This window comes from Syngnathus acus, chromosome 6, assembly GCF_901709675.1.
Source record: "Syngnathus acus chromosome 6, fSynAcu1.2, whole genome shotgun sequence".
NCBI classification, from domain to species: domain Eukaryota; kingdom Metazoa; phylum Chordata; class Actinopteri; order Syngnathiformes; family Syngnathidae; genus Syngnathus; species Syngnathus acus.
In genome coordinates, this window is record NC_051092.1 from 9,168,222 (window position 1) to 9,181,065 (window position 12,844).

At 41.9% G+C, this 12,844-nt stretch overlaps 1 protein-coding gene across 2 annotated transcripts in view; it reads left to right on the forward strand.

Annotated features, from left to right (window-relative positions):
- The first annotated feature begins 654 nt into the window (after positions 1-654).
- The window catches only part of dusp8a (dual specificity phosphatase 8a), a 33,412-nt gene continuing 21,222 nt past the window's right edge, over positions 655-12,844 (forward strand). Inside the window, exons 1-3 of one of the 2 annotated variants that reach the window (XM_037254373.1) lie at positions 655-979; positions 4,997-5,376; positions 10,435-10,573. In XM_037254373.1, coding sequence (XP_037110268.1) covers positions 5,140-5,376; positions 10,435-10,573 — 376 coding nt within the window. In that variant the 5' untranslated portion in view covers positions 655-979; positions 4,997-5,139. Of the gene's footprint in view, positions 980-1,072; positions 1,202-4,996; positions 5,377-10,434; positions 10,574-12,844 lie in introns of those variants that run through there. The other variant, XM_037254372.1, reaches the window with a different exon arrangement.

Genomic DNA, 12,844 nt, shown 5'->3' on the forward strand with positions numbered 1-12,844 from the left:
CTGAGGTTAGAGCTGCTGGCAAAATTTGTTCACTTCATTGTAGTCGCATTTGCTGTTTTTAGGTCAAAAATAATAAACTAGATGACACATTTACACTCAATACATAAGTATTTTTGTTGCTTTTAGTCGGCCTGGATAATATGCTATAATATATATAGTTTCTCATTAGCGCTTTATCACTTGATACATTTTAATTAAACCCAACCAGCTCTGATGGGGTAAGTATTATTATTATTGTTGTTGTTGTTGTTGTTGTTGTTGTTGTTGTTGTTGTTGTTGTTGAGAAATCATTAGACATAATAAAATTTTGCTTTTGCCCACCGTGGAGGTGTGGCTCTGTGTTTACAGAATAAAATGACCGTTATTGTAAATGTTTTTCACATAACAACGTATGATTCTATGTCCCGAAATAAAGAACACGGATGCACGTTTGGTTTGGTCTACATCGTCATTTATTACCGAGACATTGTACTCGTCACACTTGAGCGTTTGTCTCCTTTAAAAAAAAGTCGGCCAGGGTTTTTAATCCGTGTGTTGACGTCATTCAACCCTCGAGCCGTGAGTGCTGATTGGCTGGAAGTGACGTAACCTCATAGTTTCCTATTTTTTTCTCCCTCGCTGCAAAACCATGACCTCATCGCGTTAGTTCAAGAAAGTGCTAAAGTGTACCTTTTGTAACCACCCCCACACCTTTTAACCAACACACATGCACGTCTTAGATAGCTGGCTAGCAGTAAACCGCATCTGGGTCGCTTTATCTATCTTTTTGTGCTGTTTTGTATTAACCAATTCCAAATCCAGTTCAATGTTTCGCCGCGCTTTCATGTGCGGCTCGCTTCTGGCGCTGTCACCCCGCGTCAGCTGCACTGTGCCCCGGGACACCGGCGGCCACGGGCGGCCGCACTCATGACGACCCCGCCGCTTTCCCCTGTCACACGGAGGCTGTTAGGTGACCACAAAACACAGACTGGAACCCCAGGTAAGGTGTGCATGTGTGTATGTTGTGTCGCACACCACCATGCTAGCTCCAGTTAGCCGTCATTAGCTCTGTGATCATGTACCCCCACCCCTCCCTTGCCTCCTCCCTCCTCTCACATCCACTGTCAGTGCGCGCGTGCGTCTCCTTCGATGGGAATTAAACACTGAACGCTTCGTTTAGTGTTGGACAGAAATGATTCGATTAACATTTGCCGATTGCAAGGTAAGAGCGCCATCCTTCCGATTTTTGAGCAAACTAATGCGATTAACAAAAAGCAAGCTTTGCGATTCATGATTGCCGTGTGTTATTTTTGCATACGGACATACAGTACAACACGCGTCATAACAAATACACGACAGGTTCCCTCTACTGTATGAACCCTTTATAAAGGCGTTTATAGGGGTGGAGAACATAGCAGGTCGCAACTGCAATCGCCCCATGCTGAATTTTGTGAAGGTCGATTTATTACAATGGCCCCATATTCCCCCATCTTTGACTATGTTTGACTATGTTGTCAAGCAGGCCTCTTATTTATTTATGCGTTTCCAAATGTGGCAGATATGAGTGCACGCTTTGCTGTTTGAGTAGTGATCTAAATTGATTGTGAATGTCATGATTAGCACCTAGATTTGGGTTATTGCAAAATCCGAGCAGAGGGATCCCCTCAGTCAAATAGCGTCGATAATAAGACAAAGCTTCTGCAATTCGAGGAATATTGAACCAGACCCACTAGCCTCTGCAGAATGCAGATGCATGATCATTTCACAGGTAAATTATTTTTTTCCACTATTTTGCAGATTGGTCGATAAATCGTATTTAAAAAGAACATATTTCGCTCCATTTATTACAAAATGCAGTACTACATTATTTCAGATTGACAATGCAGAAAATGCACAAAGATTAATTAATTATGATTCAGTAGCTGAGTTTGACCATAAAATAACAACAGAAAGTCGGCAAAAGTGTTGGTCATTGTTTCCTAAGTAAAAGCACATGCAGGGATATGTATGTATTTTAGATTAAGCTATTAAAAAATCTGCCTTCATGGAACACTACAGAAATGGGTGAATACTTATTGAATTGATTATTAAAATAATCACTGATTAAGTTGATAATCAATTAGGTGTCAGTTAATAGTTATGCATACTGTAGGCCTATATGTTTAGAACAAAAGCAAACTGCTTATAATTTTATACTATGTGATTTGTATTGTTGCAAAGTACGGTTTATTGGCTCTAATATTCTTCAGAGTCTGAGGCTGGACTCAGTTTGTGTGCAACTGCACACACAACCCATTAAAGACTGGGAGACCCTCACAAGTGGTTGTGGTCTTCACCATCAACCGAGTGTCATATTGTGAAACGAGGAGCCGCCTAACGTCATCGAACAGACTGGCCACAGGAGATGTTGTGCATGAGTTAATGAATAACCTGGATGGTGTTACATCAGGGCTGGCTGCCCTCCAGTTGTTGGTTTTCTTTTGTGTGTGTTGTCCTGACGCCTGCTATGGTGATATTTACGTTTTACCTACTGATCAAAGCTTACTTAATTATAAGATGTGTGTTATTTGATTACCTGCTGAAGAGATACATTCATCATACGTGGCCTCCAAAATATTTTTGAGGTTGGAAACTCAATTAAGAGCCTGAACAAAACACTGGCAATCAATTCAACACAGTGGGAATAGATTGACATTGACGAATGAGGATATTCACACATTTTGACTGTTTGGTGCAAGGCAAAGGGATTAAAACGCTTGGAGAGACATCATGTCTTGACGTGCTGCAAAAGTGCTTTAGCACTAATGACTGACATGCTCGTTTCTGCTTTGCAGTTCCAGTTCTGTAAGATATTCAAATTTTGCCAACAAGGACTAACTTAAGTAAAGATGAACCGGTTATACTGGTTCTTCTGCCAGTGCTCAAGTTGTAACGAGACTGCTGACTTTGCAAACCCTGTCAACATGTATGCAGTTGTCATGTAAACATCTGGCGTGAAGGGAGGATTAAAGAACAAGGAATAATGGACCTTGCTTGAAACCAAACGGTGATAGGCTGCATCTGCTCTTGCTCCTCAGCTAGCATACTGAGGGTACCATTCCATCACCATCACCCTCCCCACGCTGGACTGTCTCTATGGCAACAGCAGAATCTGCTCAGGGTCTGCAAACTCTCATTCTGCTCCATCCTACCTCAGCATGTTTTCCTCCGCTCTCGATTCATAGCTAGCTCCTAACCCCGCCCTCCTTTAGCTTAAAATTGCACGTTTGTTTTTGTTAGTGTTTTCAATCTCAAGAGTTCATTCTAGAGGAAGTATGGTTAGCTGAGTTTGGGCTATGTTATTGTCTAAGTTTACTTCCCCTTGTGTCCCTCTCTCGTCCAGACAAACGGTGTCACTGTGGACGCAAGCACAGTATTAGCAACGTTGAATGATGCGGTGCACCTTGCGTAAAGCTGCCTATTCCTCGTAGCCTTGTTTTCAAATACTATGACGAGAGGGATGGAGGAAGCACGGGCAATCTCTGGGTGTGGAGCAATTGCCATTAGACTTACGTCAAATGCGCTCGGCAAACAGGAAAAACGTGCAACTTTTGGAAGCTTTGTTCTAAGCCCGGCGTCATCATGTGAGGTATGCATGACAAGTGACGAATTGGTCGCTGGTGTCATTCCAGAAGGAGCAGTCAGGCGTCACAATGATTTAAAACCCGCGAAACAAAAACGCCAACTAATGTAAGATTAGAAGCGAAAATAAAACCAATAACACATAGTCTCATTTTCAAGCGCAAAGGACATAACCATTTAGGATGGCACAAAATCAATCAACAAGAAATCAGCTTTAAGTGCAAGAACTCATTTTGTGCATTTTTCTTCTCTCAAAAATCAACTCATTAAAAATGTTGATATTATGGAGGTGCTGTTTGTCCTGCATTCATAAAATATACTGTAGTCTACAATATTACTGTCCTCATTTTCCTCTTGACCGTTTCTGTGCTGGAATCACAGAAAACATAAAAATAATAATAATTTTGATACACTCTGATCTTCTACATATCTTGTTCATGTCGTGGCATGTGTGACTTGAATTTAGATATTTCCCAAAGTATCCTTTTTATCATCGCATTTTGTCTTGACTTGTTATCATAACGTGACAATGTCTTTATTTCTCTGTGGCTTTGCTTCGACATTTGCTAAATTATACCCTTCAGAGAAACTCTTTTCTGGTGAGCATTTTTTTACGCCTCTCCACGCTTACTGTTTGAACCCCTCCGCCGCACGTTACTCTCCCTTTTCACCTCAGGTTTAAACTTCCATTTAGACTTCAGGGGTAAATGAGAGGAGACCTATCTATATTTCATGACACTATGCGCCTGTGGATGAATAAAACAGCCCCGCAGTCACACTGACCTCTCTTGTCGCCTGACATGTTTTTGTCAGGAATGAGCCCGTGAACCTATCAAGTCTAACGGTACGTACGCAAGTTGTAGATGGTCGTGTGCAGCCTAGTGTACTTGCACGTTGCGTCGACAAACCACGCCATGTACTTTGATTCACAAATGGAAATGTGGACATCAACCAAGCGATTAGCAGTGACAGACTGAAAGCTACACTCCATCAATTTTATGAACAGTTGAACACATTGGTGTGCATGCACACATGCACATAGCTCACTGGCTATTCCTTCATGTCCAGGCTTGTGCTCCAAATTCCCCGGGCTTAATTTATCTCACTCCCTCAGTCCCATCGTTTCCTGTTTCATGAGCTGACGTACGAGTCTATCAACATCAGGTCAACCTTCGTACACAAACAAGCGTGCACATTTTTGAGTGCAGGCGATAAATGTAACTCAAAACATAAAAATGCGGCAACCTATTTAAGGCGAAGTATTTCGATTCCAGCTTGCATTGTTGTGGTGATCCTGGTTGTTGCGTCTGACTAGTTCATGTAAAATGCAATCGCATAACTATTCATTTGAATCTTCTTTTAATCCTCATTTGAATATTTTATTTTATTTCCTCAGGCAGAATGGATCTCTCAACACCTGCCTCAATGATCCTGTTTGTCCTTTGAGCCTGCCTTTTTTTTTTTTTTTTTTTTGCACATTTCCTCCTTCACCTCTGCGGCACCTAATCCAACACCTTCATCTTTGGCCCCGCCGACATCATGGCAGGGGAGAAAGGGCCAACCAAGCGAAGCACCATGGACATCAAGCGCCTGGCAAGCCTCATCCAGAGAGGAACAGGGCGCTTGCTGGTGATAGACAGCAGGACATTCTCAGAGTACAACGCATCACACGTGCAGGGAGCGGTCAACGTTTGCTGCTCCAAGCTTGTGAAGAGACGGCTGCAGCAGGATAAGGTGTCTGTCACAGAGCTACTGCAACCCAATGGCAAAATAAAGGTGAGTTTGAAGCTTCGCCAACCTTACGACTTTTTGTGCTGAGATGTGACGCAAAGTGTGTGAGATCAGTGGTGTGTGCTAACCATTTTCTATTACAGCAGTGTCGTTTTCTTTATCCGACGCATGGGTATCTTGAAGCTTGTAAGAGGAAGCATATAATAAAATGTCATATAAAATCTTAATGCAATATGTTTTATGTGGCCTTACAATAGATTAGGATCAGGATGAACTTTATTCTCCCTTCTGGGGGAATTCATCTGAAACGTCAATGAAACAGCCGGAGCCACTATAAAGCTGGTATACTCGTCCACACCATACACACCTTAAGAAAATAAAACACACAGTCAGGCATGAAAAGTGAGCATGCTCACTCCTTGGATGCAACACATTGGTGTATTCAAGGCTAAAACCAAACTAATCCAAAGGTGCTCCTGTCAACAAATATTTACCCTGCTTAAGTGCCCTCAGGCAAGTCACTGACCAGATGGTACTTCCACAGCACATGATGATACCTCTTCTGCAAAGAGCACCAAAAACTATATTTGCGGGACACGCATATTGTAGGTTTGTTGCTTTTCATTGGCCCTTGAATTGGATCCTCTCGTTTTCCATGACTTCTCCTCTGAATATGACAGTCTTTTTTCCATGTCCTGTCCGGCCGTGGTGGCACGCTGACTCCTGTATTTTTAGTCACTGTGTGAAACTCAAGAAAGTCTGAGAGGGGAAACCTTAGCAGGGAGTGGGTGTTGTTGGTGTGTAGATGGTTAGCCTTGCAGTATTATATGACTGGACAGCAACAAAGCTGGTGTTGTGACACATGGCATTCTTCAAAATCAGTTGTGTTGTGAGTTTTAGCTCATTATATGCAATGCAATCAAATCCTGACACACCAAGGCTACAGTTGAGTGACTTTCTTAGCTGTAAGGTTCATTAATTTTTTCCCCCCCCATTTCCTTGTCCTTTCTTGCACGTGTTACGGAGGTGAGTAGCTGACGAACGGCTCTCATATGGTTTGATGGATTCAATTGACGAAAGACTTCCTGTACATTGTTTTGATTTCTTTTGTAGTAATCCGACCGAGTCCACCTCTTCATGGGGCTCATGTAAATATTAGATTTTTGTCAGCCTTAGAACATTTCTGACGTTATCCTCCACCCTCTCATTGCTTCAAAGTTTCTTTATTTTATTCTCCTCTTCCCACTGCTGGTTTATTATCATCTACCCCCCCACTCACCCAGTAAAGAGGATGAGGCTTGCGATTAATGCGAGGCTGGATAAAGCTGGAAATAGCCGGGTGAGAGAGGAGGGCCTGACAGACCAAGACTCTTTTGTTATTGGCTAAGCATGACATCATCCCTTTTGTGTGGCCACTGGCAGACCGCGGGCTCGGCACGTGCAGACTGGCTGCGCGGTGTTAATACTGGCTTCCAGCTTATCCCCAACACACACACACATATACACACCCTGCCCCCCACATGGCTCTGAGCAACGCCAAGGGCCGTGTCAACCAGCCAAGACGGCAAAGGACACCATTGTGGTTCTTTGTTAGGGAAGTGAATACAGGAAGCCAGGAAGCGGGAGAGCAGCACGGAGGGTATTCATGGCCTCCGTGCAGCCTCCCTGACTGCCTCCCATCTCACATCCCATTGAGATGTAATAGCCTGCATCCCCCAGGCGCTGCACTCACCCCCGTTCATAAAAGCTCCCAACGCTTCAGTTAACTGAGTTGATTGAACATCCATCCATTGGTACTGCAGTAAACCAAACTCAGTCTTCTTTCTTGTCGTCTTTACATTCCCTCGTAGTCTCTTTACGGCTAGTTGTCAATTTGGGTCAAAGAGACATTGGTCCAGTGGGATAAATGATGGCGGAATTTCAGGACGTGGGATGGCACAGGCTTAGTCAGGAATTGGTCTTCTCTCGCCTCTTTCTATTCTTTCTTTGCGAAACTACAGCTAATGCATTCTCCAACTATTCTACACAAACATCAATTATTGAATCGGGACGAGCGAGTACCAATACCAGGAATCAGTTTCGGCAGACTATACCATTATCGGCTGCCCTCTTGTGGCAGTTTACAATCAGGAAATGGACAGTACAAATTAGGAGAATAGATAAATAGAAATTGCCATTAACGTCTTACAATTTTAAGGGAAAATGTCGCATTGGGATATATAGGTGTTTAAAATTATCTGTCAGTTTTCTTTTGGGGGGAGTTCATGGATCAAAAATAGTAGTCGTATTGGTATCAGTGACTACTCTAGAGTGGATTACTCGTACTAAAAATAGTGGCTCCAAATATCCCTTTTAATTAAGTTACTGGTTCCGTAAGATGTCAGAAAATAGGCAAAAATGTTGATCATTGTTTTCCAAAGTCAAAGTTTTATTTATATTCAACACAAAGATAAAGGGAAGAAAAGAAAAAGAAACATTTTCCACTTTTATGGAGGAATATAAAATAATTATTTACTGGTTAGGAGGTAAAGCTTTGGAACAAAAAAACATATAAACAATTACTTGATTATCAAAACTAATTTGAAGTTTAAGTTTTCAGTTTAATTCAATGGAAAAAAAACACTAAAACCACAAAAGAATTGAAATTGATTTAACGTAGCCGCGCGGTGGTAATGCTTAGCACGTTCATCTCAAAGTTGAGTTCTTGTGTTTGAATCTTTTGAATGGAGTTTGCATATTGTCCACATGCTTGTGTGAGCTTCCTCCCACGTTCCAAAAACACCCATGTGTTACCTTAATATAGCTTCTCGTCTGGGGTGACGTCATATTTGTCATCAAAGGAACATAGGTGATGATTCACAATGTCGATTCCTTCCGACATTACACCATGTGGCAATCCTGGAAGTTTTACTCACATTTCTTTCATGCCTGCCGTTGTTTAAATGACGCTCTGTTTGATATGTACTTCCCCACAAAGTTGAAAAAAAAAAATACCCAGAATGAGCCAATGATTGACTGGTGTTTGATGGAAAGGAAGTAAAATGAAGGCCACGGTTTAACCGGCTCTGCAGCTTGCATTTTTGTGTGATATGTCTAAGGGTGGGATCGAGGTGCACAAAACCATTGTCATTTGTTATCCAAGAAATGTTTGAGTAACAATTATAACACTTGTGGCTGTTGTACAAGTGTGCAGATGATTTAACCGCTGTTCAAAAAACAAAACAGAAAAACAGTATAGTACAACAACCCCGCCTGAAAGAATGACGTCATGCTCTTTTTTCGGGCGGTAAAAAATATGCATGCAACCAAAAATAAAAAGGATCAATTACATCAGGGGTGATGCCATACATTCTACACACTATAAAATATATTGCTTTCCTAACGCACTTGCTGGATAGCTGTGGATATTTGAGCTATTATGCTACTACAAGGTTGAAATAATTGACATAGTTTGACTATGCTAAAGATTGGATTTTAGTGGGCTGAAAAGTTGAAGCTAAAGTTGAACTTTGGACAGTTCCATAGTGCACTGAAGTTGAAGTATATTTAATGTCTGGCTTTGGAAACCTGGATCTGGGTTCCAATACCAGTCAGGGCAACCTCGAAAAATGGGTGGGTTGTGTCAGGAATGACATCGGGTGTAAAACATTTTGCCAAACATATGCGAGTGACTTCGTGGTAACCCATTTCAAGTTTGGCTCAATTTACTTTTGACCCACTGAAGATGCTTACCATTTTTTTCCTTATTTCCCCTCATGCCCTTCTTGGCTTTTGTTTTCCTTTTTTTTTCTCTCTCTCTTTCTCTCTCCATCAGTGTCTCCATGGCCACTCCTTGATTCTCCCTTCCTACCACGAGCAATGCTTGTTTACCTGCAGTGTTCGTGCGTCACAACGCAGCACTGCAGAGGGATGGAGACTGTTCTAATGCAGCAGTCTGACAGCCTGCAGTTCTCAACTGCTAGCTCATTGACCTTTACCGCACAAAACTCATGCAAATAGCTCATGCGACTTTCTTTTTTTAAACTGGTCACTTTGAGAACTGGAAAGTTTCAAACAGTGTCATATCAATGTGTGAGTTATTTCTTCAAAACGGGCTCTCTGCTTTTGTCTTCTCATCGTTAAACAAATCACAGCAGACCAGATTCGCTTCTACGCGACTGCTTGTTGACCTTGTCCAGTCCAAATCACCTGCATGGCTGTCTGCCACCACCACCCCCCCCCCCCCCCCCACCACCACCACCACCACCACCACCATCAATTCTGCACACTCTGAATCATCAACAAAATGCCTTTTAAATAAGTGAATGAAGGCTGTTGGAAAGTGCAATTTTGTCTTTGAGCTGTTTTATGTTGCGCCAATACAAGAATTCAAATTCTTCTCTTGACTGCCTTGTCATTTTTTTTTTCCTCCACCTCATCCCTCTCTGCCTTCTTCCTCCTGCTCGCTCTCTCCTCTTTCCAATCCAGTGGTAGTTCAGTGATGCAGCAATTCAGAGCTGCAGTAGGTGCTCCCTCTTGGTCACATGACCAAAGCCTGCCCAACAACATGGGGAAGAACAACACAGTGGACTCCTATGCGCATGCTCACATTCACATGGAAGCACACTTCTACCCATCCCTCCCTTAAGCTGACATCAAGCGCACCACAATGATAAATGCCGCACCGTGTTGTCATAGCACAAATGGCGTTTTAAATGTTACTGTTACAGATTCCCTTTCCACCAAGCACGGGGTTATCTGCAACATAAATATTCTGATCATAGATGCAGCCCTTATGTATTATTCATACCGTAAGGCTCGATATTTCTAATTTACAACCAAATCTGTTTACTGTTGCAGGCATTCTAATCACTAAGGCTGCGATTGACTGTCGTAACTGTCAACTGCATGCTTGCTGGTTATTTATCTTTTCAGTGATGCTACATACCAGAACGAGACAGATTCAACTCTTGCAGCTGATTATATGTGTTTGTTATGAAAATGTTTTGTGCCACAGCAAGTGAGGCTGGGACTACCTATGTCCCAAATGTATGTTCAGGAGAATAAAAAGTATATTTTGTACTGTTTTCACTTAACACTGTATCTACCTTGTCTTCTGTGCAGGTGGAGCTGGGCAGGAAGCAGGAAGTGGTGCTTTATGACCAGAGTTCCAAAGAGGCAGCTCATCTGTCCAAAGACGGCTTTGTGCACATTCTCTTGGGGAAGTTGGAGGGCACCTTCCACAAAGTCTCCCTGCTTACTGGTACGGATCAGACTGGGAGTTGGTGTGTGTGTGAAAATTCTGTTTGTTTGTTTTTTTGTTTATTCATTTATTCGTTTATTTATTTATGTATGTATTTATTTATTTATTTAGCGATATTTACATTTTACTGTCCACCACAAAGTAGTACCCATCTCATATTTCACATATCTTGCAGTGAGCTGAAGCTTTATGACACGGTTTTGTCAGTAGATGTCACTGTTTTGCATCACATATCACAGCACCTGCAAGGGAGTTTTATTCAGCGTTAATATAATCAAACCGCATGCCCACACACATTTGTAGCACCGGATGTTTACATGCCTGCCATGACTCCTCTCTAATGACTCTGATGTTTAATCCTCTCAGGAGTCCTACTCTTACTTAGCATCATTTGGAATAATGCTGAAGTTTAACTTAAGTATCGCAGTTATGCTGTCATAGTGTCCAGTAAGCACACTAAGGCTTAATTTAGCAGCAGCGAGACTCATTGAGTTAATAACATCTTATGTGCAGCGTATGCAAGGATGTTATCGCACAGACATACAGCAGCAGAGGCTTATGAGTCCATCCTCAAATGTGTCAGTGCAGAAAAGATAATCTGCCTTAGTTAGAATGCAAATGAGACAGCAGAGGCATGTCGCTAGGGGTAAATAGACATTTTCTGTGCATTTGTTCAGCACTTGGTCATGAGTTATTCTTAAATGTCATACATTGTCTTAAAGCACCAGTACTTAGTAGTCAAGCACTATATTACATGTAAGAAATTTCGACCCCACCACCGCCGATTTTTATACATTTTCATTCACTTCACAGGAAAAGAGCTTGTCAGCAATTGCTGTGTTGTGTAAGTCTCCTCAGCACACGTCTTTCGTTGCTCTCGTTTATTTTCTGCTGTTTCCACGACAACAGTGGCAGAGAATATTCCACAGGAGTACCCGGCCAATAGAAATGTCTGTTGTTTATGTGTAAGTACGACAGCCAGTGACTGTGCATACCCGACGCTCTGTCTGCGTGTAATGCGGCTGCATGGGCAGAGTAGCGGGTGATGTGTGTGTGTGCGTGCATGCATGTCTGAATTGTGGCATGCATCAATTTGTGCAAGGTAGCGCTGGAGGATGTGCCTGTTTGTCGTTTCCACAAAAGAGACGTTGACAGATGAATGGAAACGGATTCTGGATTTTTTTTTTATCCAGTGTTTCATTGCACTCCTAAAAATAGCTTCACGTATGACACTTATAAAAATAAATCTGCTTTAGTGTAGTATGAATAAAGGGTAAGCATTGTTGAAAATGGAAGGATGGATACTTGTGTGCTTGAAAGTGTGTGTGGTGCCCTTGTTCTCATATCGGACACATCAAAAGAATATTGTGTGTGTATACTGTAAATATGTAAAAGGGGATGAAATCATGATGTACTGGTGCAGTTGCAGATGAGAGTCACATGAAGTCATCTTTACTGCACTTATGTGGAATGTAGTAATAGTATTTGAATCCTAGCCTTCTGCTGTTTTCTGCCCTTTCTCAAAGCTATAAATGAATTGGTGAGCTAAGTAATTATTTGCAGCCTTCATCTTTCTACGACTTATTTGGCCTTCCTGCCTCCTTTCACAAGGGAGCTTAAAATAAAAAGTAATCCTTTTTTCTGTCACTACCACCCTGTCATCCTTTTTCTCCATTCTGCTATGTACTTTTACTGAACTCTAGATTTTAACTGCTAGTAATTCTTGCAACGATTGTATTTCTCTGATCTGACTGACCTATTATAGGCTCTTATGTCACCCTCGCACGCAAAGGACTTAATGTAACATTCCTGCAAATAGGCCAGCAGTGATACGCTTGGGAGTGCAAAGGAGAGAGCGTTGTATCGATATATAAAAACAAAAACTCCTTACATGGATGGTCAGGATGGGAAATTAAATGATGAAGCTCAATGTATGAAAGCAAATTTGGAGATTCTGTTGTTATAAAGTAACAAGATGGGAATTAGATCAATTACTTGAATGTCATGTTACACAACCAGTAGTCATGTGCTGGATAAATATTTATTGAAAAAACGTCATTCACCCCTCAGAGGTTTGTGCCGGTCAACTAAATAATCGCTTGAGACGGAACCTCTTCCGACACTTGCATGATGTCATCGAGCAGGCAATAGAACCATTGTATGTCTTCCATTTCCCATTGACACCCATAGATTGCGTGCGTGTATGGATGTGTATTTTTTTTACTTCTGCTTTTATGCATCCGTGTGTTTGAGTTATTACTGCACCGACTG